The 24877-nt window shown below is 43.7% G+C and overlaps 1 protein-coding gene across 1 annotated transcript in view; it reads left to right on the top strand.

The window, feature by feature from the left end:
* Positions 1-24877, top strand: part of LOC126267658 (synaptic vesicle glycoprotein 2A-like) — a 198353-nt gene that overhangs the window by 108277 nt on the left and 65199 nt on the right. The window contains exon 7 of the mRNA XM_049972957.1: positions 6469-6650. Within this exon, the coding sequence (XP_049828914.1) occupies positions 6469-6650 (182 nt within the window). The remainder of the gene's footprint in view (positions 1-6468; positions 6651-24877) is intronic.

Raw genomic sequence — 24877 nt, 5'->3', positions numbered from 1 at the left:
AATGTCAGCAGTCTCTTTAGTAGGCCTGCTGGGATTTCTAAATGATGCTGGGTTTTCTTAGGTTTGCTTTCCCCACAGCATTATCTACGCGATCGTTAGAACTGAAATTATTGTAATTCTGAAACCCTCAAGATTTAGTGGAATTCATAGCCTTTGTGTTAGTGCGTTTTATCCCGTAACGGAAATTTAGTGGATATCTTTTAATACTCATGCGGATGACTTCAAGTCTTTCACTATTTACTGTCAATATCCATTTGTCACATCATGCAGACATCTTGCCTCAATAGTTTTGCAACTTGTTTTGATCATCTCATGACTTAAGAAAACGGTAAGATGTTTGCCGTTGGCTAGGAATCATTACTGAACCTAGGGGGGCACCTCCTCGCCCGAACGAAATCGACGGCAACGACTGGAAATCGCTTGAAGAGAGATCGGGACTGTATGGAGGATATGTAAGGACTTCCCAGCGAAACTTCTGCAAGATAGTCGGAACAACCTTGACAATATTCATTAGATTGCAGGGTAATGCCCGCCCACATATTGCCAAGATTGTTTCGACTACACAGCAAATGCTTCGCTGGGAAACCCTTAGACACCGTTCCGATCTCTCCCTATGCGACTTCCATATCTTTGGAGCCTTGAAGAAAGACGTGGTCGTCGATTTGCTTTGAACGAAGAAGTGCACGAATGCGTACAACCATTGTTCCGCAAGCAACCGCATACATGTTTCCATGAAGAGATTGACCGTCTTGTCTCAGGGTGGTATAAATGTATGAGCAGTTGTGGCGATCGCTTTTGAAATAATCAAGTGTTTACCTACTTTTTTCCATCTGTCTCGAAGTCATTTGACTGCCCCTTATAGTTATTAATAATCCACTTAATATTTTGCAATGTAAGTTCAAATGGTTCAAATGGTTCAAATGGCTCCGAGCACTATGGGACTTAACATGCAATGTAAGTGAAGAGACTGACTGGGAGTTATTTCAGAAATAGTATCCCGGTAAAGCGCCATTTTAGTGGCTAAGGTTAACACTTATGCGTGAATAATAGGTAACAATGATTGCTATATATTAAATATAGAGCTCAGTGGAGATGGAAACTTACCAAACGTGTGGTTAGAATTAAAACGCGCAAAATGCTCTTTAGAGTGAAAGATTATTTCTGGATACAGAGGCAGGTTGTGGCTATACCATTTTCCAGTGACGCCGTTTCCAGGAGACCTAGTTTTACATCTACATCTACATGATTACTCTGCAATTCACATTTAAGTGCTTGGCAGAGGGATCATTGAGCCACATTCATACTATTTCTCTACCATTCCACTCCCGAACAGCGCGCGGGAAAAACGAACACCTAAACCTTTCTGTTCGAGCTCTGATTTCTCTTATTTTATTTTGATGATCATTCCTACCTATGTAGGTTGGGCTCAACTAAATATTTTCGCATTCGGAAGACAAATTTGGTGACTGAAATTTCGTAAATTGATCTCGCCGCGACGAAAAACGTCTTTGCTTTAATGACTTCCATCCCAACTCGCGTATCAGATCTACCACACTCTCTCCCCTATTACGTGATAATACAAAACGAGCTGCCCTTTTTTGCACCCCCTCGATGTCCTCCGTCAATCCACCTGGTAAGGATCCCACACCGCGCAGCAATATTCTAACAGAGGACGAACGAGTGTAGTTAAGCTGTCTCTTTAGTGGACTTGTTGCATCTTCTAAGTGTCCTGCCAATGAAACGCAACCTTTGGCTCGCCTTCCTCACAATATTATCTATGTGGTCTTCCCAACTGAAGTTGTTCGTAATTTTAACACCAGGTACTTCGTTGAATTGACAGCCTTGAGAATTGTGCTATTTATCGAGTAATCGAATTACAACGGATTTCCTTTGGAACTCATGTGGATCATCTCACACTTTTCATTATTTAGCGTCAACTGCCACCTGCCACACCATACAGCAATCTTTTCTAAATCGCTTTGCAACTGATACTGGTCTTCCGATGATCTTACTAGACGGTAAATTACAGCATCATCTGCAAACAACCTAAGAGAACTGCTCAGATTGTCACCCAGGTCATTTATATAGATCAGGAATAGCAGAGGTCCCAGGACGTTTCCCTGGAAACACCTGATATCACTTCAATTTTACTCGATGATTTGCCGTCTATTACTACGAACTGCGACCTTCGTGACAGGAAATCACGAATCCAGTCGGACAACTGAGACGATACCCGATAGGCACGCAGCTTGATTAGAAGTCGCTTGTGAGGGACGGTGTCCAAAGCTTTCCGGAAATCTAGAAATACGGAATCAACTTGAGATCCCCTGCCGATAGCGGCCATTATTTCGTGCGAAAAAAGAGCTAGCTGCGTTGCACAAGAGCGATATTTTCTGAAACTATGCTGATTACGTATCAATAGATCGTTCCCTTCGAGGTGATTCATAATGTTTGAATACAGTATATTCTCCAAAACCCTGCTGAAAATCGACGTCAATGTTTTAGGTCTGTAGTTCGATGGATTACTCCTACTATCCTTCTTAAACACTGGTGCGAGCTGCTCAATTTTCCAGATCTATAGGTGAGTGAGCGATTGTATATGATTGCTAAGTAGGGAGCTATTGTATCAGCGTAATCTGAAAGGAACCTAATCGGTATAAAATCTGGACCTAAAGATTTACCTGTATCAAGCGATTTGAGTTGCTTCGCAACCCCTAAGGTATCTACTTCTAAGAAACTCATGCTAGCAGCTGTTCGTGTTTCAAATTCTGGAATATTCCATTCGTCTTCCCTGGTAAAGGAATTTCGGAAAACTATGTTCAATAACTCCGCTTTAGCGGCACAGTCGTCGGTAACAGTACCATCGGCACTGCGCAGCGAAGGTATTGACTGCGTCTTGTCGCTTGTGTACTTTACATACGACCACAATTTCTTCGGATTTTCTATCAAATTTCGAGACAACATTTCGTTGTGGAACCTATTAAAGGCATCTCGCATTGAAGTCCGTGCCAAATTTCGCTCGTCTGTAAATTTTAGCCAATCTTCGGGATTTCGCATTCTTCTGAACTTCGCATGCGTTTTCCGTTGCCTCTGCAACAGCGTTTGGACCTGTTTTGTGTACCATGGGGGATCAGTCCCATCTCTTAACAATTTATGAGGTATGAATCTCTCAATTGTTGTTGTTACTACATCTTTGAATTTGAGCCACATCTCGCCTACATTTGCCTAGTCAGTTCGGAAGGAATGGAGGTTTCAACACACCAGTTTAGCCAAATGCGGTAACGTGCTGCTTCCTGGACTCGGCTAGGCACGCCGGCCCCAGATCGAATCCGTCCCGCGGATAAACGATGCGGGCCGGCATGCTGGCCAGCCTGGATGTGGTTTTCCACACCTCACTAGGTGAATACCAGGCTGGTACCCAAGTCCCACCTCAGTTACACAATTCGCAGACATTTAAACACGTTCGCTCTAGTTTATGGCTTACACTAGACGCTAACAGCCGGTGTACACTAATTCTGTTCTGGGGGATACGGGGTGGTGACAGGAAGGGCCACCCTCCGACACTAACATCGCCAAATCCAAACTAACTAGGCCGACCCCGCGTTGAAGTGGGACAAAGGCCCGAAGGATGCATAGGAGCTTCTGTGATGTTTTGAAAGTAGGAGAAAGGATAGACAGAAATCAAACTGTGAAGGTAGGCCGCGAGTCTCGATAACTTAGTCAGTACGAGCAATCCCCATAGAGATAAGGATGCGCTTATGAGCCCCCTGTATCGTAAACAGATTTCATCTGTTGGAAAGTTCCAGAAAAACAATTAACTTTAGTATACAATCGCATTTTTATTTTCTCTACAGACTACTGGTTTCAGCAGCAAGTGCCATCATCAGGTCATCCCGTGGCGCAGTGTAGTCAAGAATGCTTACCCAAGTTAAACGTGTCGTACAGCTCAGTCTGTCCGGAATATGTAGAAAGTTTCAGAATGAAAGAATGCTAGAAACCTCAAGTGTAGTCAGTAGGTGCGCCTGACAAAAAAAACTGCTTAATATCTGCACATTCAGAATAGCTTCACTCGGTCATGTTTACGTACTGTTGTTGTTGTCTTCGGTCCTGAGACTGGTTTGATGCAGCTCTCCAAGCTACTCTATCCTGTGCAAGCTTCTTCATCTCCCAGCACTTATTGCAACCTACATCCTTCTGAATCTGCTTAGTGTATTCATCTCTTGGTCTCCCTCTACGATTTTTACCCTCCACGCTGCCCTTCAATGCTAATTTTGTGATCCCTTGATGCCTCAGAACATGTCCTACCAACTGGTCCCTTCTTCTTGTCAAGTTGTGCCACAAACTCCTCTTCTCCCCAATTCTATTCAATACCTCCTCATTAGTTATGTGATCTACCCATCTAATCTTCAGCATTTTTCTGTAGCACCACATTTCGAAAGCTTCTATTCTCTTCTTGTCCAAACTATTTATCGTCCATGTTTCACTTCCATACATGGCTACACTCCATACAAATACTTTCAGAAACGACTTCCTGACACTTAAATCTATACTCGATGTTAACAAATTTCTCTTCCTCAGAAACGCTTTCCTTGCCATTGCCAGTCTACATTTTATATCCTCTCTACTTCGACCATCATCAGTTATTTTGCTCCTCAAATAGCAAAACTCCTTTACTACTTTAAGTGTCTCATTTCCTAATCTAATTCCCTCAGCATCACCCGACTTAATTCGATTACAATACAATTATCCTCGTTTTGCTTTTGTTGATGTTCATCTTATATCCTCCTTTCAAGACACTGTCCATTCCATTCAACTGCTCTTCCAAGTCCTTTGCTGTCTCTGACAGAATTACAATATCATCGGCGAATCTCAACGTTTTAATTTCTTCTCCATGGACTTTAATACCTACTCCGAATATTTCTTTTGTTTCCTTCACTGCTTGCTCAATATACAGATTGAATAACATCGGGGAGAGGCTACAACCCTGTCTCACTCCCTTCCCAACCGCTGCTTCCTTTTCATGCCCCTCGACTCTTATAACATCCATCTGGTTTCTGTACAAATTGTAAATAGCCTTTCGGTCCCTGTATTTTACCCCTGCCATCTTTAGAATTTAAGAGTATTTCAGTCAACATTATCAAAAGCATTCTCTAAGTCTACAAATGCTAGAACCGTAGGTTTGCCTTTCCTTAATCTATTTTCTAAGATAAGTCGTAGGGTCAGTATTGCCTCACGTGTTCCAAAATTTCTGCGGAGTCCAAACTGATCTTATTAAACTGATAGGGTAATTTTCACATCTATCAACACCTGGTTTCTTTGGGATTAGAATTATTATATTCTTCTTGAAGTCTGAGGGTATTTTGCTTGTCTCATGCGTCTTGCTGACCAGATGGTAGAGTTTAGTCAGGACTGGCTCTCCCAAGGCCGTCAGTAGTTCTAATGGAATGTTGCCTACTGCCGGGGCCTTGTTTCGGCTCAGGTCTTTCAGTGCTCTGTCAAACTCTTCACGCAGTACGTATCTCCCATTTCATCTACATCTTCTTCCATTTCCATAATATTGTCCTCAAGTACATCGCCCTTGTATAGACACTCTATATAGTCCTTCCACCTTTCTGCTTTCCCTTCTTTGCTTAGAACTGGGTTTCCATCTGAGCACTTGATATTGATACAAGTGGCTACCTTTTCTCCAAAGGTCTTTTTAATTATCCTGTTGGCGTTATCTATCTTACCCCTCGTGAGACAAGCTTCTACATCCTTACATTTGTCCTCTAGCCATCCCTGTTTAGCCATTTTGCACTTCCGGTTGACCTCATTTTTGAGACGTTTGTATTCCTTTTTGCGTGCTACACTTACTGCGTTTTTGTATTTTCTCCTTTCATCAATTAAATTCAATATTTCTTCTGTTACCCAGGGATTTCTACTAGCCCTCGTCTTTTTACCTACTTGATCCTCTGCTGCCTTCACTATTTCATTCCTCAAACCTTCCCATTCTTCTTCTATTGCATTTCTTTCCCCCATTCCTGTTCATTGTTGCCTTATGCTCTCCCTGAAACTCAGTACAACCTCTGGTTTAGTCAGTTTATCCAGGTACCATCTCCTTAAATTCCCATTTTTGCAGTTTCTTCAGTTTTAATCTACAGTTCATAACCGTTAGATTGTGGTCAGCATCAACATCTGCCCCTGGAAATGTCTTACAATTTAAAACCTGGTTCCTAAATCTCTGTCTTACCATTATATGATCTATCTGATACCTTCTAGTATCTCCCTCCATTGTGGTTGCACCTACGGTACGGCACGCAAGCCTCCCCACCAACGGCAAGGTCCATGGCTCATGGGGGTAGGGTTTACGTACTAATGTACTACAATCGTGACTAAGAAGTTAACTTATGTCTTTTAATGTATATGGTGCTGGTGTCCTTACAGTGACTTTCCACTAAGCCAGAGCTGTGCTTATATGTGGGTCGGCAGGTGCGCCGGCTGGTGGACGAGATAGCGCAGCGCAAGGCGTCGCTGTCCAGCGCCGCCTCCAGCCCCAAGAGCGTGCTGGAGAGCGCGCGCGCCGGCTGGAGGCAGATCCGGCCGCTCTTCTCCATGCCGCACCTGCCCTACGCGCTGCTCGTCTTCAGTGTGCAGGCCTGCTGTCTGCTCAGGTAACACCGACACTATACTGCGTTATGCGGTAAAGCCTATCTGTGTGGTTTTCTTCATTTACATTAGGGATTGAAAACTCACGAAGTCAAGATCGCATATGAAATCTTCTTTAATTGGACTGATTACTAGTTCTGGCTAACAGTCTAGCCATTTTCAGATCTAAGATATAAAATAGATTTTCTTTCGTGTTACCAACATACAACAACTTAGAGAACTGCTTATAATATTGTAGCGGGGTTCAATAGTATACTGTATACACGGATTAATTACAGAGTTCATACTATAAAACGCTCCTGATTAATGTTGTTGCCATTACGGCTTCATACATCGAATAAATTCTAAACATTCATGGTGGTGTCTGTTTGTTCTATATCGTGTCTCCCTACCACTTTCGCGCAACGACGCTCTGAGCGTGTTTTTTAGGGAATTGACTAGTTTGAACCTGGGACCTGTTGCTGGTAAGGAGACGCCAGACCACACATGACATGTAGAATTCAGAAGAGTTCAGTGAGACTAGCGATGATATAACCAAATACTAAATGATCTCAACGTCAGCTCCACTGCACTCCCTGTAAAATAATCTTAATACTAACTAAATATAGTGGAAAGGGTTCAAGGCTTCCCTATTTTTAGTTAGCTGGTAAAATAACGTCGAAAAAGCAGTTAAGTTTACCATTGGAAATTTTATTCTACTCACAAAACATCGTTTATAAATTGCACTATTGATAAAAGGAAATGTTTTAATACAGGATGGTAAAAACCAACTGCGTTCAACAAAAATGTGAACGAATATTCCCTGAATGGGTTTCCAAGTTCTACAATCGATCGAAGGATGACCTATGCCATATCACATCTATAATCTAGGTTTAATTTAAGTTTCACAAAAGAGAAAACTATCAAAATGGTCTACAGTGACCCTCAATTATCTTTAATTACTTTTTTAACTTGTCGTAAATTACTGTGGCTGATGTAGCAACTCAATAACTATATAATAGGAAAATCATCGCGTTTCAGATCTGTTTTTCAAGTGGCAAATGTGAACACCATGAGTTTTAATTAACGATCGACACTAGTATTACGCAAAAAGGGGGTGTAACAGATGAGACTTCTGCAGTTCTGAGTGAAGCCTTATGCGCTCAAAAATGCGGCATCGCGTGCGTTCATTACCTTGTCGGTGTTTAAGCAGCGTCAGGGCGACAGCGGCCGGCGCAGCAGCCATCCAGCTCGCCGTCTCGGAACTAACTCTCCTCTAACTTCTCCTTACTACAATTTACCGAAGTTAGTTTAAAAAAACTATCTGGCTATGTTTTCATCTGACCAATCAGGGTCACAATGTTAACCTTCAGCTCCGCCTACAAAAATTCTGTCTATCCAATGAGAAACGTTATACTTTCCGTGGTGGGGCAATGTTTTTTAAAGTTTGCAACGTAACAGAGACGCTAAAAAGTCTCACGCTAAAACCTGCAACTGGTGTGGTCCTTTTAGCGTTATCGTGAGATCTATACTGTTCTTCTGGAGGGCTCTATCTTTTAACATGGGCTGGAGGATTGTCCTAACGTAACAGACACGCGAAAAAGTCTCACGCTAAAACTTGCGGGTGGTAGTGGCCCTTTTTGTGTTATCGTAAGATCTATACTGCTTTTCTGGAGGGCTCTAGCTTTTAACATGGGCTGGGGGTTGTCCGTGACGTTCCTGAGACGCGAAACAGTCTCACGCTAAAACGTGCGGGTTGTATAGTTGTACAGGTAGGCTCGCGGCGTGGGTGTCCAGCCCCTCCCTTATCGTAGGGCCTTCTAGCTTAACATGGTTCTGCTCTCGGCTTCTGTCCTCGTTTCTCCCCTCGGAACTGCGTCTGCCTCACGGTGGGAAGGTACGACATGCATTTAGGCATTCTTGTGTTAGTCTGTGATATCCCATTTGCTCACTCGTTACTCGTATTACTTTGGTTAATTTAATGTCACGATTTATTCGGAGCTATGTGGCATACTACTGGATTTGCTTATCATGTCAGGGTTTTCATGTAAGGTGTTGGATTTGCCTGACACCTTACAAAATCTTTCTTAAAATGACAACATCCATTTACGATGTAACTAAAAACAGCTTCTCACTGTACACGTCCAGTGTAATTGAACGATGTACATAAAACTGAAAATTTACCGTTAAATAAAGAAAAGACATTGAAAATAAAGCAGTATTTGAATAAGGAACTGTCAACTAAAATGGCTAAATGTAAAATATGTGGTGTTATGAAAGCCGTTCTGCGATTACAACTTAGTAACTGACATAATCAGTATTTACATAATTTCGTAACAGAGGTCATACTACGTATGTTGCTATGACGTGCTACATGTGAATAGTATGGCGGCTGATTTCCATTACAACGTTCAAGAAACCCAACATTCGGCATATACATCGTACACAAATGCATGGCCTGTACTGTGGCAAAATTGGGGATGCTAGCCATTAGGTTTTGACACGTTGCCTGAGATGAAGACCGCTAGATGGCGTTAGCAGCTGACTGTATAACATATATAACAATTTAAGAAAGAAGATGTAAATGTAATAAAAATTAAATAGTTGCACCAATACAGCTCAACAAATATTTAAAAAAAAAGAAAAAAATACAGGACTTTAGCGATAATGACTAGCACGATACGTATCTGCTGATGTTATACAAATCAAGCAATGTAATTTTATGTGATGCTTTATCGTACTGATAGCACTCCGCCTTCAGGCCACGAGTGGCCTACCGGGACCATCCGAGCGCCTTGTCATCCTCAGAGGAGGATGCGGATAGAAGGGGCATGGGGTCAGAACACTGCTCTCCCGGTGGTTATGAAGGTATTCTTGACCGAAGCCGCTACTAATCGGTCGAGTAGCTCCTCAATTCGCATCACGAGTCTGAGTGCACCCCGAAAAATGGCAACAGCGCATGGCAGCTGGATGGTCACCCATCCAGGTGCTGGCCATGTCCAACAGCGCTTAACTTCGGTGACCTCACGGCAACCGGTGTATCTACTGCGGCAAGGCCGTTACCCTTATCGCACTGACACTTTACAATTTTTTTATTGGTTACTGACTAATAATATTTCTATTTTTGTTTTTGATAAATGTCTACACGACAAACGAAAATATAAGGGACATCGGCAGCACAAAACACTATTGTCCACAGTTGAGGTGGAGCTAGTGACAGACAATTTTTCCATCATTGTGACGGTAATGGTAACAAAAAATTATACAACTATTAAACTGAAAAGGATGTAAAATATATGCAAGAGATGAGAAACGGCATTTCTTAAAACATATTAAGCTTTATGTCTTAATAAGGAAACCTGGTTTCAGGAGCTTCACTCATACACAACTTTTTGGTGACAAAGTCAACAAACTTGACTATCTACTGGGTTGACGAAGAACTTGTTGCGTTTTTCAATAAGTTTAATAAACACAACAGAACTTTAGTCATCAATCACACTTTCTCCTTTACTGTTTACCTTTTGGATTCCGCGACTGTAGTAGTCGTGTGGTTATGAGGCGAATAACTCATCGAGTCATGTTTGAAGCGCAGTTGCGTCTTGGGGGAAAGTTCTTGAAGCTTGTTCGATACAGAGCGGGAAAGGTGAAAATGTGGATGCGCAGGATCAGGTGAATAATGTGGATGCGGAATGACCTCCCAACCCAACTCCTGTATAGCGTTTTTTGTCAGTTTACCAGAATGCGGACAGGCATTACCATGGAGTAGCATCACTTCATGCAGTTTTCTTGATCGTTGTTCTTGGATTACTTTTGCAAGACGTCTCATTTGCTGACAATAATTGTTAGCAGTGGTGATTACACATAGAGGAAGCAATTAATAGTACACCTCACGGTTTCTGTTTCACCTGATGCATAACATTATCTTTTGCGGATGTGTGCAGGTTTTTTATGGGGAGTTGCTGCTTTCTGAAGATCAATCATTTCTTTTTGTTCCTTACGTTAGCATAAAGATACCATTTATCGTCACCATTAACGATACAGGATAGTGGACTACAAATAAAAAATAACAATCGCTTAATAAAGCCGTAGATACTGGAATACCAACGTGTAAAACAAAAGCACTAAGAACTTATGCACCAATCTAATACACTGTCTGGTCAGCAACGATGGCAAAACACAGCCACAAGACGTGTCACGAAATCGTACATATTGTAGTGACCACATAATGTGGACACCATCGATTGGGGTAAATGAATGGCTGTGGGACAGTGATATTAGTGGATGCCATCCCTCCCCCCTTGCCTCCCCTCCCCCCCCCCCCCACTCCTAATGCTCGTGCGTGTCTTCTCACAGTGACTGTTGGCAACAACACATAAAGTTACACTGCCCTGCGGGACAGTTGGTGGGTTAAGGGTGTTAAAACGGACCATGGCGGCGATGGATCAATGAATCTACCAATACTCGAGTCGACTTTATTGCGCGGCCCATTTGATGCTAAAGTGTACGCAAGCAGATATGGTACGGAAGACTGACAATATTTATTTTCTCGAATGTAGGTTGCTGTGCAGCTTGAACTGTAACGGAGACTAAGGGTTACATTAAACTGAAAAGCGACTGTTTGGTTGTGAGGTGCCGAAGTCAATGATTACAAATATTAATTGATAGCTGTGGTTAAAAGTGTTGTATGTCCATATGATTGCTTTGCAATTCACAGTTAAGAATAGGCATAGGTTTCATGCATTCATTTTCAGACTATTTCTTGACCTTTGCAGTACACAACAGCTTATGGGAAAGGGGAACAGGCGGATCTTTCCGTTCGAGTATGATTTGTTTTACTTTACCATATCGGCCGTTCTTCCCTGTGTTGGTGGCATTCAAAAGAGTATTTTCTAGTTCGTAGGTGAGTGTTGATGACTGAAATTTCGTGAAAAGATCTTGTCGCAGCGAAAAGAGCCTCTATTTTAAAAAAGAGAGAAAGAGAGAAAGAGACTATATGTTTCGATGGGAATTTCCCATGTATCAATACCAGAGAGTTGCAGCCACCTGTATCACAAAGTTTCTGCCAGTTGATGCTTTGTCCAACTGGATGTAACTGGAGGGGTGAGGGGAGGAGAGGAGGGAATTGGATGGAGGAGGGATGGGGGGGGGGGGGGGGGGTTGCTTCTCCCAGTGTCCTTTGCTGGTTGTATTGTGGACCAACTGAGTCAGTATCTGCACAGCAGGGCGAGTACATAGAGCAGCTGTTTCTAATGAGCTGGTATGAAAGGTGTGTGTTTGGGAGCAGACTGTGCAGGTGCTGCAGCCAGAAGCAGCCACTCGATGTTACAAAGGACACCGCTGCAGGGGAGACAGCAGTTGCTGGGCAGACTTGGCTACTGGACAGTCACAAAGAAATGAGTGCAGTGTTCTGCGACGCTATGGTTTGCTGGTTGGGACAGGTTGGTCAGAATTCTCCCGAGCAGTGGCATGTGACAAGATGTGGATGATGTGCATACTTGAGAGAGAGAGGGAGAGCAAGTGTTTTGACATGTATTTCTTAGGTATCAACATCTAAGGATTGCTACCATATAACGCTTTGTTTGGGGATTAGCGTGACTTCTGGTCTGCATGCTGCATGAGCCAGCTGTTGGAGCAACAGTCACAGGGCCTGAACAGGCAAAGTGTCGTCTGTTGGACACAGGCACATTTTGCAGCCTGGCAAAGCATTTGGTGCAAAAGATTTTTAACAGTGTAATTATGTGCAGTGAGTTATGTTGACTTAAATTTCGTAATGGTATTCCTTGTGCAGTCAGAAGAAAAACGATCTATTTACTTATTTCTTTTCCACGTATTTCACAAGACCTGCATCGTCCAGTACAGCTGAGAATGATGTGCAAAAGAGATCCAACCCTTGAGAACTAAAATTTTATAGATGGACAGTATACCCTTTGCTACGTAACTGAATTTCCTGTCTTGAGATCTCTCCCCTCTAGCACGTACTGAGTCCTCTTCCCACCTATTTCCAGATGGAAGAGTATAGTGGGAGGGTAATGGGAGGTGAAAGTTGGGGGATTTTCCAGGATGGGGAGAGGATAATTAATTTATCGATTTATATAATTAGTCAATTAATTTGACACCAAACATATGTTTGTATCAGCGAGGGGAGCTCCCAGGGAGGAAGGGGAGAAGGAGGGGTAGGGGGAGGGGGAGGTATGGGGGATTTATCAGAAGGACAGGGTGTTGCAAACCACTTAGCAGGCCAGTAGGTTAAGGGAGGAGGACAGGCTCATAAATCAATCAAGTTTGTCCCTGAATGTATGCTTGCCCCTGAACGTATTCAACCCCCACTAACAAAATGCTCTGATATCCACTTTGCCCTACTACCCCAGTATACACTGTGAACTCGTCACAAACGACGAATGCTGTGGATACTTCAACACAAGGAGGAGACTTACAGTCATCTCTAAGACGATGTGTAGAGCAGATTGTATATAGTGTTGGGTCTCATATGTCTGGAAAGATTCAGAGAATAGAGCAAGAACAGAAATGATTAATGAAGAAAATCGGCAGATTCTGTTTTTCTTTTTGGTCGCTGGGTGATTGATGTTTGAAGTAAGCTTAAATATTCATGCAGCCGATGAAAAATTGAATTAATATGGAAACCCAGGTATGCATGATATTCATCTACCAACCCTTGCTATTATTGCTCAGCAGAATGTATGCACGAAAGACTGCCAAGGCATTTTTGCAATGGTTACAACATTATCACAATAAAGAAATTAACAAATGTGATAAATTACACGCAATAATCCAGTTTCTAGGTAGGTGTGTCTCCTTTTAGTCCTTTAAGCCACCTGAAGTCTGCTACTGATAAGAATATTTGCATGTAGAGTGTTAATGAACTTGAGTAAGGTTACCATGTTATGTAACACACGATAGGCGGAGCGAAACGTTCTTACGAACAGTATGTTATTTATAGCAACACCAGTTCGAATCCCAGCTGCTCAGTATTATGTGCTCTAAAATATATAAAATTATTCTGTGAATTACTTTCGATGAGTATTATACCTCATGATTACTGAGGCAATTTATTCTGATCTTCAGTTGGTTTATCATTGATCTTGTTACGTACAGAAAAATGTGTAAATTCATATCGTATGCTGAAATACTTATAGTTCAGTATATCCTACTAATTTTAAAGCTATACTCGTGGTTAACTTCTGTCTGCGTCCTGGGACACGTAATCAGTTTTACTGTGCTGCTTAGAAGCTAATCCCGATCTGGTGTGTGGTGTTTCTCTTGTTGTTGTTTGCTGCTGTTATTCACCTCATGACCTGCTCCTCTGCGAAGCGAATCGGCAGTGCTCTTTTAGTGGAAATGTCGGTCGGTAACGCCTTTATCACCGAGCGAGGTGGCGCAGTGATTAAACACTGGACTCGCTTTCGGGAGGACGATGGTTCAATCTCGCGTCCGGCCATCCTGATTTAGGTTTTCCGTGATTTCCCTAAATCGCTCCAGGCAAATGCCGGGATGGTTCCTTTGAAAGGGGCACTGCCGACTTCCTTCCCCGTCTTTCCCTAATCCGATGAGACCGATAACCTAACCGTCTGGCCTCCTTCCCCAACCAACCAACGCCTTTTTGACTGATGACGTGATTCATATTTTCCTATGGCCATCCATATTTTAAGACGTAAGTGATGTATTTTAAGGGGATGGCTTGAATGGCCTGCCGCGGCCAAATTTGCTGTTTCATCATTGTCTGAGTCGAGCCCCGTTCCTCGTGATTGACATCTACATATGCTCCTACATACATACTCCGCAAGCCGCTACGTGGTGCCTGTATGGAGGGTACACTGTGCCACTACTCATTTCCTTTCCTGTTCCGAAGGGAAGAATAAATGTCTACTTGCATCCGTACGAGACCTGATTTCTTTTACCTTGTTTTCACGGTCCTTATGCGAAATATACGTTGACGGCAGTAGAATGGATGTACAGTCAGCATCTACACTCCTGGAAATTGAAATAAGAACACCGTGAATTCATTGTCTCGGGAAGGGGAAACTTTATTGACACATTCCTGGGGTCAGATACATCACATGATCACACTGACAGAACCACAGCCACATAGACACAGGCAACAGAGCATGCACAATGTCGGCACTAGTACAGTGTATATCCACCTTTCGCATCAATGCAGGCTGCTATTCTAACATGGAGATGATCGTAGAGATGCTGGATGTAGTCCTGTGGAACGGCTTGCCATGCCATTTCCACTTGGCGCCTCAGTTGGACCAGAGTTCGTGATGGACGTGCAGACCGCGTGAGACTACGCTTCATCCAGTCCCAAACATGCTCAATGGGGGACAGATCCAGAGATCTTGCTGGCCAGGGTAGTTGAGTTACACCTTCTAGAGCACGTTGGGTGGCACGGGATACATGCGGACGTGCATTGTCCTGTTGGAACAGCAAGTTCCCTTGCCGGTCTAGGAATGGTAGAACGATGGGTTCGATGACGGTTTGGATGTACCGTGCACTATTCAGTGTCCCCTCGACGATCACCAGAGGTGTACGGCCAGTGTAGGAGATCGCTCCCCACACCATGATGCCGGGTGTTGGCCCTGTGTGCCTCGGTCGTATGCAGTCCTGATTGTGGCGTTCACCTGCACGGCGCCAAACACGCATACGACCATCATTGGCACCAAGGCAGAAGCGACTCTCATCGCTGAAGACGACACGTCTCCATTCGTCCCTCCATTCACGCCTGTCGCGACACCACTGGAGGCGGGCTGCACGATGTTGGGGCGTGAGCGGAAGACGGTCTAACGGTGTTCGGGACCGTAGCCCAGCTTCATGGAGACGGTTGCAAATGGTCCTCGCCGATACCGCAGGAGCAACAGTGTCCCTAATTTGCTGGGAAGTGGCGGTGCGGTCCCCTACGGCGCTGCGTAGGATCCTACGGTCTTGGCGTGCATCCGTGCGTCGCTGCGGTCCGGTCCCAGGTCGACGGGTACGTGCACCTTCCGCCGACCACTGGCGACAATCTCGATGTACTGTGGAGACCTCACGCCCCACGTGTTGAGCAATTCGGCGGTACGTCCACCCGGCCTCCCGCATGCCCACTATACGCCCTCGCTCAAAGTCCGTCAGCTGCACATACGGTTCACGTCCACGCTGTCGCGGCATGCTACCAGTGTTAAAGACTGCGATGGAGCTCCGTATGCCACGGCAAACTGGCTGACACTGACGGCGGCGGTGCACAAATGCTGCGCAGCTAGCGCCATTCGACGGCCAACACCGCGGTTCCTGGTGTGTCCGCTGCGCCGTGCGTGTGATCATTGCTTGTACAGCCCTCTCGCAGTGTCCGGAGCAAGTATGGTGGGTCTGACACACCGGTGTCAATGTGTTCTTTTTTCCATTTCCAGGAGTCTAATACCGGTTCTCTAAATTTTCTCAGTAGTGTTCCTAGAAATGTACGACCCTCACCTCCAGGGGTTCCCTTTTGAGCTCCCGAAGCGTTTCTGTAACAGTGGGCGGTTGACTGGACTCTCAGGTAACAAATATAGCAGCATGCCACTGAGTTGCTTCGATGACTTCTTTTAATCCGACTTTGTTGGGATCCCAAGTACTCGAGCAGCACTCGAGAATGGGTAGCATTAATATCTACATGTTCTTTATAGAGAACCCACACTTTCTTAAAATTCCCTCAAAAATCGGCGTGACTATGTCAAACAACACACCACTAATACTGTATTCGAACGTTAAAATATTGTTCTTCCAACGTGACTGTGCCAAGCAGGACACTGATGCTGTAAATCGAACATTACGTGTTTGTTTTTCCTACTCATCTGCATTAACTCACTTTTTTTCTCTAAATTTAGAAGTAGCTGCCACTCATCACAGCAATTACAAATCTTGTCTAAGTGATCTTGTAGCCTCCTACAGTCACTCAACGACGACACCATCCAGTACACCACAACATCATCAGCAAACAACAACAGTTTGCTGTCCACACTGTTCGCTGGATGATCTACGTATACAGCACTTCCCTGGCGTACTACTGGCGATATCCTTGTCTCTGATGAATACTCGCCGTAGAAGAGAACGTACTGGGTTATATTACTTAAGAAGTCTTCGAGCCACTCACATATCTCGGAATCTGTTCTATATGGTCGTACCTTAATTAACATCTGCTGTGGGGCACAGTGTCAAACGTTCCTCGGAAATCTAGGAATATGGAACCTGCCTCTTGCCCTTCATGCGCAGTCTCGTAGTTCGCAGTTATGTCTTGTGAGAAAAATGGAAGCTGAGTTTGTAAAACCGTGCTGATTCTTGCACAGGAGGTTGTCGGTCTCAAGGAAATTTATTGTATTTGAACTAAGAAAATATCCAAGAATTCTGCAGCAAAGCTATGTTAAGGATAGTGGTGTGTAAGTTCGCGGGTCATTCTTTTCCCCATCTTATATACAGGTGTCATCTGCGGTCCACAGCTCGTGGTCGTGCGGTAGCGTTCTTGCTTCACGCGTCCGAGTTCCCGGGTTCGATTCTCGGAGGGCTTAGGGATTTTCAATGCCTCGTGATGACTGGGTGTTGCGTGATGTCCTTAGGTTAGTTAGGTTTAAGTAGTTCTAAGTTCTAGGGGGCTGATGACCATAGACGTTAAGTCCAGTAGTGCTCAGAGCCATTTGAACCATATTTTGTCATTTGCGTTTTTTTCCAGTCAGTTGGGACTTGGCACCGGGCGAGAGATCTACGATAAGTACAAGATAAGTTAGGGCCAATGCCACAGAGTGCTCGTTGATGTCGATTAGCCATCCAGGACAATATACTGTGGTACTATTCAATTCTTTAGAAAATCAGAAATTACAATCTCACCATCACTAGTGATGGACAAGTTTGTGATTGTTTTACAATTTTAATTTGACTCAAAATAGACTTTATTATAAACTTCAATTCGGACATTTGCCCTCTTACTGATGCATTATACAAATCTTCATTTTAATTGAGTTACATAAACACGAATAAGAATTATATTTTGCGCCCGCAGGCACGGTGAAATAATCAGTCATAAACAATCATTCTTGTTTAACCACATCTCAAAAGACTAGTAACACCATACACTTCCAACCCAACGTTACAAAGCCACATAATACCATTACTTCATTAAAAAACAATGATCTTGAAGCTTGATAAAACTGAACTGCCCGCATAAAGGTCCACAGTGAAACATGCTTATACTAACCATGTAAAGTGGGCCAACCGAGGTCGCAAAAGTGGCACACAGGAAAAATAAAACGTTGCACATTCATTAAAGATACACAAATGATTAACATAACTGTTAAATAAGAATGGCTAGTAATAACTGAACCAGTAAAATGACTTACAGAAACGCTAATATCAACAAAGTGGCCTCACTTAAGTAACGGACGTAATGACTGAGAATGATTCGCAAATTGCCGCACGGGATTAGCCGAACGGTCTGGGGCGCTGCAGTCATGGACTGTGCTGCTGGTCCCAATTGAGGTTCGAGTCCTCCCTCGGGCAATGGAGTATGTGTTTCTCCTTAGGATAATTTAGGTTAAGTGGTATGTAAGCTTAGGGACTGATGACCTTAGCAGTCAAGTCCCATAAGATTTCACACATTTGATTCGCAAATTGCACTTAACTTTACAGAAAAGCGTTAAGGCCCACAGCAGTATTTGGAAGCAATGACGCTACGGCCGGCAGAAATTACGAGCGTTCGCTCCCCACGGCTTGTGCACAGGCTCACAAGCAGGCGGTATATACTTGTATATAGTCCAACCGGCCTCACAGTGCACGGTCCTAGCAAGAATCCGTAACCGCACCGACGCCAGGAAACGAGCAGACTTAACAAATGGCCTGCAGCACAAATCGATTCCAATGAAAACAAGGTCAAATCACAGTCATACTGGAATATATAATAAGTATGCCCCCAAATTCTTATGGAGCAATACTCTAACATTACCCGTCTCACAGTAAATTAGGAGGAAACTTAGAGATCACTTCCAGTTGCCTTAAGGCACTTTCAACAAACATGCCAAATCCTGCCGTGACTAATGATTAAACCATTAACTCTACTGCTGCTGGGTTCGTACACAACCGCAACCTGTCCCAAAACGGTCAATATGCCCTAAAACAAGTTAAAATTTGCATGAAAACCACTTAAAACACACACTCTACAAATGACGAGAAACAAAATAAGGGACATCAGCCTCCTTAAAACAGCCACTGTGGAACCAAGTTCAGAACCATCTCCGGCAGCTACCCAAGCCACAATAAGTTTCAACGATCTTCTTAAACACAGAATAAAGGTCATACGTAACTTGGAGCGTGCAAATTACGATCTGGAAAACTGTTCAGCGTGAGACAAAGAACGCACGACAATTTTGCACGTCAAGGCGCCCATTGACCGGCACCATACATCAGGCGCGACAAACGAGACGGGCAGCGAGCACGGCGAGGCCCATGCACCACGGTTAGGGACGCAGTCTTGTTTTCAACACAAATTCGCTCGTTGAACACCGACCGGAGACTCTCACTTCAGCCGGCCGGAGTGGCCGTGCGGTTTTAGGCGCTACAATCTGGAGCCGAGCGACCGGTACGGTCGCAGGTTCGAATCCTGCCTCGGGCATGGATGTGTGTGATGTCCTTAGGCTAGTTAGGTTTAAGTAGGTCTACGTTCTACGGGATTAATGATCTCAGAAGTTAACTCCCATACTGCTCAGAGCCATTTGAACCATTTGAACTCTCCCTTCACACTTTCACCCGGAAAACCGCCGGAGGTGAGTAGCAATAGCAAGACAGCCGAATATCGATATCAGCGATGTAAGCAGAACACCCTACAGCCAGTCGCCACGGCTCACTGGACTATATTAATTAAAAGGTCTTCTTGCCACTGAGATATCTGAGAACTTATTCCGTATACTATGACCTTTGTTAACAGTCTGCAATAGGGCACTGCGCCAATTGCTTTCCGGAAATATACGAGTACGGAATCTACCTGTTGGCATTCGACCGTAGTTCGCAGGGTATCCTGTGAGAAAAGAGCAAGCTGATTTTCACACGAGCGATTTTATCAAAATCCTTGCTAATTTGTGGACAGAAGCTCTTCTGTCTCAAGGAAATTCATTACACTCGGACTCAGGATATCCTCGAAATTCTGTAGTAAACCATTGTTAAGGCTACAGATCCGTCATTTTGAGGGGCCATTCTTTTACCCTTTCTTATTTTGAGGGGTCACCTGCGCCTTCACTTGGGACTTTACACTTGACGACAGATTCCTGGTAAATGCAAGCTATGTAAGGTGCAAGTACTGAAGAGTAATCCCTATAAAACTGAACTGGTATTCCGTCCAGATCTGGCGAATTCTTTTTTTTTCAACTCTTTTAGTGCTTCTAAGAGACAACGGCGCGTATTCCTATGTCCTCGATACGGGACTCTCGACGTAAACGAAAAGTTAAGCTCTAGACTTCAGAGGTATTGAACAATTACCAACAGTACAAGGAAGGTACAACATTAGGTATAAGTCGCTGAATAATAACATTTCAAAAAGATATTTCTGTGTGAATATAAGTTATTTTATTTTAAAGTGGAGTAACTTCCTATCAACTTACAAATAGGGAGTCTCAACGTTCGTGGTGTGGTAACATTTTAAAAGCATTTAAACTTCCGTCCGAAGATTGGTTTGATGCAGCTCTCAAAGCCAGTCTCTCTTCTTCAAGTCCTGACACATCCACCGACCGATATTATGGACTCTTACCTGACCGCAAAATGTTCTCTACAAAGAAGTATAGAGTGTCCATAAAGTACTCTCGGTGGCATCTAGTCCCGCCATGTATTGTGGTGTGTATGGCGAAGGGGAAGAGGGGGGTTTGTGATTTCCACGCCTCCGCTGGACAGCATCAACAACAAGCGTCGGCCCAGCGGCTACATCAAGACGCAGATCCTTTTCAAGCTAGCTGCTCCAAGAATTATTTCGGACACTACGTTGGATATTATGAGTCACTCGTTGGCGGTGAGTCTGGAATACACTCTGGTGAAGAGGAGATGGAGCTGTCAGGAAAGGATTCCACCAGCTTCTCCAACGCGAGAAATTTCACATTCTGCTCCTCACCAACCAAATGTCTTGTGTCTCTAGCACTTGGTGCAAACTCCATTATAACACAGTTCCCTGACGTCAATTCGTTATGCATCACTCGAATTGCAGGAAACAAGATCTACTGTCCGTAAAGTGCTACATAAGTGATTGCAAACCAAACGCAAATGGTCTGAACCGTAAATTTACTTTCAAAATCATTTTTTAAAGAATTTACTTTATTTACTGGCAATTCATCAAGAACATTAACACATTTAATCACACTAGGCGAGCGTGGAAGTAGTTGCCAGGAAGTAACTAATGGAAAATGAAATTACTTTTAACAAATGTAAGTTTTATTCCTAAAAGCTTTTTCAAAACAGATTTAAAATTATAAACAGAAAGCACACTCGAAATATCAAGTTACAATTTTATGTAGAGGCAGAAAGAACAATATAAACACTATGAGCCTTCGCGCTGAGAAGCTTGCCTGCTCCCTTTCAACACGGCCGTAGTCATGACCGCTCACAACAACCTCTGAAAGAGTACACTGGTGCAAATCTGCAACACACCAGATTACTTTACACTAAAAAAATTTCAACAATTCACACAAACACGTAAACTATGCACTCCGTAAGAAGGATGGGAATGGTATAACACTCAAATTATTTGCCACCGAAAGTGTAATTTTTTTAAAGGACACTTATTGTGGAAGGGTGGCAACCTTATAACCTAAATTGACTATTTAAATGAAACTCATAAAATGCAGGCTTACATAAAATGTACAACATGCTCTACATTACACATATACCACCTCGGAAGATGATAGCCAAGATAAAAACATATTTCAAGAATTCGGCCTTTAAGCAATAAATTCGTTAACGCCGAATCCGACAAACATGACAGAGGCAGCTATTAACGCATGGCAGTTTGACAAGGGGGGGGGGGGGGGTTACTAAACAACCCGAACCGCAGATTGCTCTAAACCTCCGCAATTCTACAAGGGAAAAACGGACCACCCAATTCACAAATAACCACCTTCCCGCGGGTGGGCAAACAGAGAAGAATGGTGGGACGACCCCAAAACAAAGCGGTTGGTGACCTCACCAAGAAAACAAGTAAATGAAACAACATATCTCCAACTACTTAACTTCTAATAAACTTCTGACGAAGACCTGGCGCAGCTCCCCCAACGTTCTTCCGAACCGTCCGCCGTCTCACGGCGTCGCAGCTCGCCCTGGCCAGCCTGATGTCTTGGTTTTGCTTCTGTTACTCTCTCGTGAACCGCGAAGCTACTACCCCTTTCTATACGGCGCTGCCCACTGGATCACGTGGGGACCTCACATGCGCCGACGCTCAAGACCGACAAGTCATCTCGTGTCTCAGTGCGCGACCGACCATCCGACCGATCCAACCGCCAATGACCTTTGCCCGAGCAACTCGAGCAGACTGGAGGCCTAACGCGCAGACTCAGATGCACGAACTCAGCTCCGACCGGGCGACCGCTAGCTGAGTTCTGTTACTGGCGAAGTGGCAAGACTCTCATTTTCTGGCTTTAAAGTTTGATCCAAACGACAGGCATACTAGCACTCCGAAAACAGACAGACACTAACGGCCGCACAAATGCAAACGAGAGGCAGACCAGCAACTGGTGACGCGAGACTGCCTAACCTCACTCCGACTGACCCCGACTGACCAACTGCTGAGCTCATAGCGCCCCTTAAAAATGCACGTGAACAGGCAACTTTTCCGCTTTCCCACCAGAGGGAGACACCAAAGCTGCGATTACCACAGCGGCGCCTCCGCCAGTAATTGAGGGCGACTGCTTCACACAACGCGCTGCGGCGCGCTCTTCAAAACAGCAAATTTTACCACGGCTCATGGTCCAACCATTGCAGCTAAACGGTTATCCTTTGCGTTACGCATTTCCGTCTTCCAAGCTGCCCTCCATAGATACTGACAATGGCTACCTGAAAAAACGTCTGTTTTCAAATGAATGAACATTTCTCATTTCTAGACATTTGAATCTCCACAAAATTACTATTTGGCCTCCGAAAACTCACACTACACACGTTAAAACGTGACAAATCTCTCAATGACTCATGTGGCATTACAGGGTGTTTGGCAAGTTTTTCTACTCAGAGAACTGGACATGCTAGAAGAGTTCCTGCTGCCACAAATAGGAGAACTGTAGCCGTCTATCATCTTCCAGCAAGATGGTGCACCCTTATGCTGTAGTTTTAATGTTCGGAGTTTGCTGAATGAAACATTTCCTAAGATCTGGATGGGTCCTGATGGTCCCATAGCATGCCCCTCCCCCCATTCCGCTCTCCCTACTTCACTATACTTCTTTTTTGGGGGGTAAGACAAGCATTGCATGTACATAACACCAGTCATTGATACTGCTGCCCTTTGTGGACGATCAATGAAGCAATCAGAACTATCGATGCTACAATGCTGACCCAACATGGGCAAAACTCGCATATCGTCTCCATAGGCTACGCAAACACAGTAATATATGTGACTGGTCTCAGTACTGCAACATGCTATACTGGATGCAACATTCAGCCACACCTGTAAGCCAGAAACCCTATGAGCCTACTGCTCACAGGTTAACAATTCCAGAAGCACAAAACCAACGACAGCTTCCGGTTCACGCTGAACTCAACGATAAGATAATAAATGTTGTTTATGTTGTCAATCAGAATATGCGACCAAACAGTGTTATGAACGATACCGACATCCGGCACCTCGAAACAGAAATATTTAATTCTCTTCCTGCCTAAATTATGAAGTATGTAAAACTATTGCAGTCGAGCGCCACATTAGCTAACTCCAAAAGGGAAAATTTTGAAACGAGAGTTATTCATTAGTAACCTGATATCGTCCTGTTACTCGAAACATTGTTTAAGTGTCAACTGACTGTCCGCTTTAAAAATTATGTCATAATACGGGAGGTACATCTCGATCGCAATGGTGGCGTTGCTATATTGCTAAAACATTCGCTACCTCGTTAACCATATCTGCTCAATGTAAGGAACAATGATACCGAATTAATGTAGTTGCTCTGCGGATACAATCCTCTCACAAAAACTTCTAAGATGTCTCCGTGTATATAGCTTCTCACCATTATATCTCTTACAATGGTACATTCACTTTTAGACAGATTTTCTCCAATAGATATTTTTACCCTTTGTTTCTTCTGAACTTTCTAATTGGTACGGTAAAACAGATTCCTTGAGATCCGATCATTTCCCAATAAAGTTCCACATTATACTACACAAGTATGTCACGCTGACAGTAAAAGGGAAATGGTGGAAATCAGCTGGGACAGATATAATGGCACACTTAGATGCTCGAAAGCATGTAACGTGACTTACAGGAAGACGACACGTACCAAGCTTTAACCAACGCCATATATTTCACTGCGGTCAACATCCTTAAAAAAAAAAAGTTCACTGTTATGACGCAACGTTCCCCTCCATAGTGAAATCCTGGATGCTGTCTTGAAGTTGCAAAACGCAGACTTTCTTTGAAAATCTAACGCCAGAAATCTACCTTGGAAAATTTCTTCGACGTGTGAAAAATAAATGAACGTGTTAATAAATTCTCGAAAAAAAGACAGATGGATTGAATTTTGCTCTCCATTCAATAAAGTAACCAGTATTACATGTATTTGGTACAAAACAAAAGGTTGCTTTCGCCTCTTCCATTTCCACTGCCTGGTTAGTGGACGTTATCGATATGCTCGCTCCTCCCACGGTGCCATCTCTAATCCGTCAGCACTTGATGACCGACATCATACCCTACTTCATCCCCTCACTCAAGAAGAAACCAATGAAGCTTTGAAATCAACGAGTGACAGAAATCGTGATACTGATTTTATTCATTATTCTACGCTTGCGAACCTTCTCATGGAAGCGAAGGATTTGCACTTGTACATTTTTAACCGTTATTAGATACAACAGGACCTCACTACAACATGGACGTCGCCAGTCATAATTCCAAGTCTGAAAAGTGGAAAAGATCCCAATGTGGCCTCTAACTGCCGACCGATCGCGTCGTCGTCATATGTTGCAAAAACTCTCGAAGACTGGAATGTTGGCTTGAAAATCGTTAATTTGATGCCTCGGCGTCAACATGGATTCAGAAAATACAATGGGACTATGGACAATCTGTGTT

The sequence above is a fragment of the Schistocerca gregaria genome, chromosome 4, assembly GCF_023897955.1.
Source record: "Schistocerca gregaria isolate iqSchGreg1 chromosome 4, iqSchGreg1.2, whole genome shotgun sequence".
NCBI lineage: Eukaryota > Metazoa > Arthropoda > Insecta > Orthoptera > Acrididae > Schistocerca > Schistocerca gregaria.
Note: the sequence above shows the minus strand (reverse complement) of the source record. Positions and strands in the feature narration are given on the sequence as shown.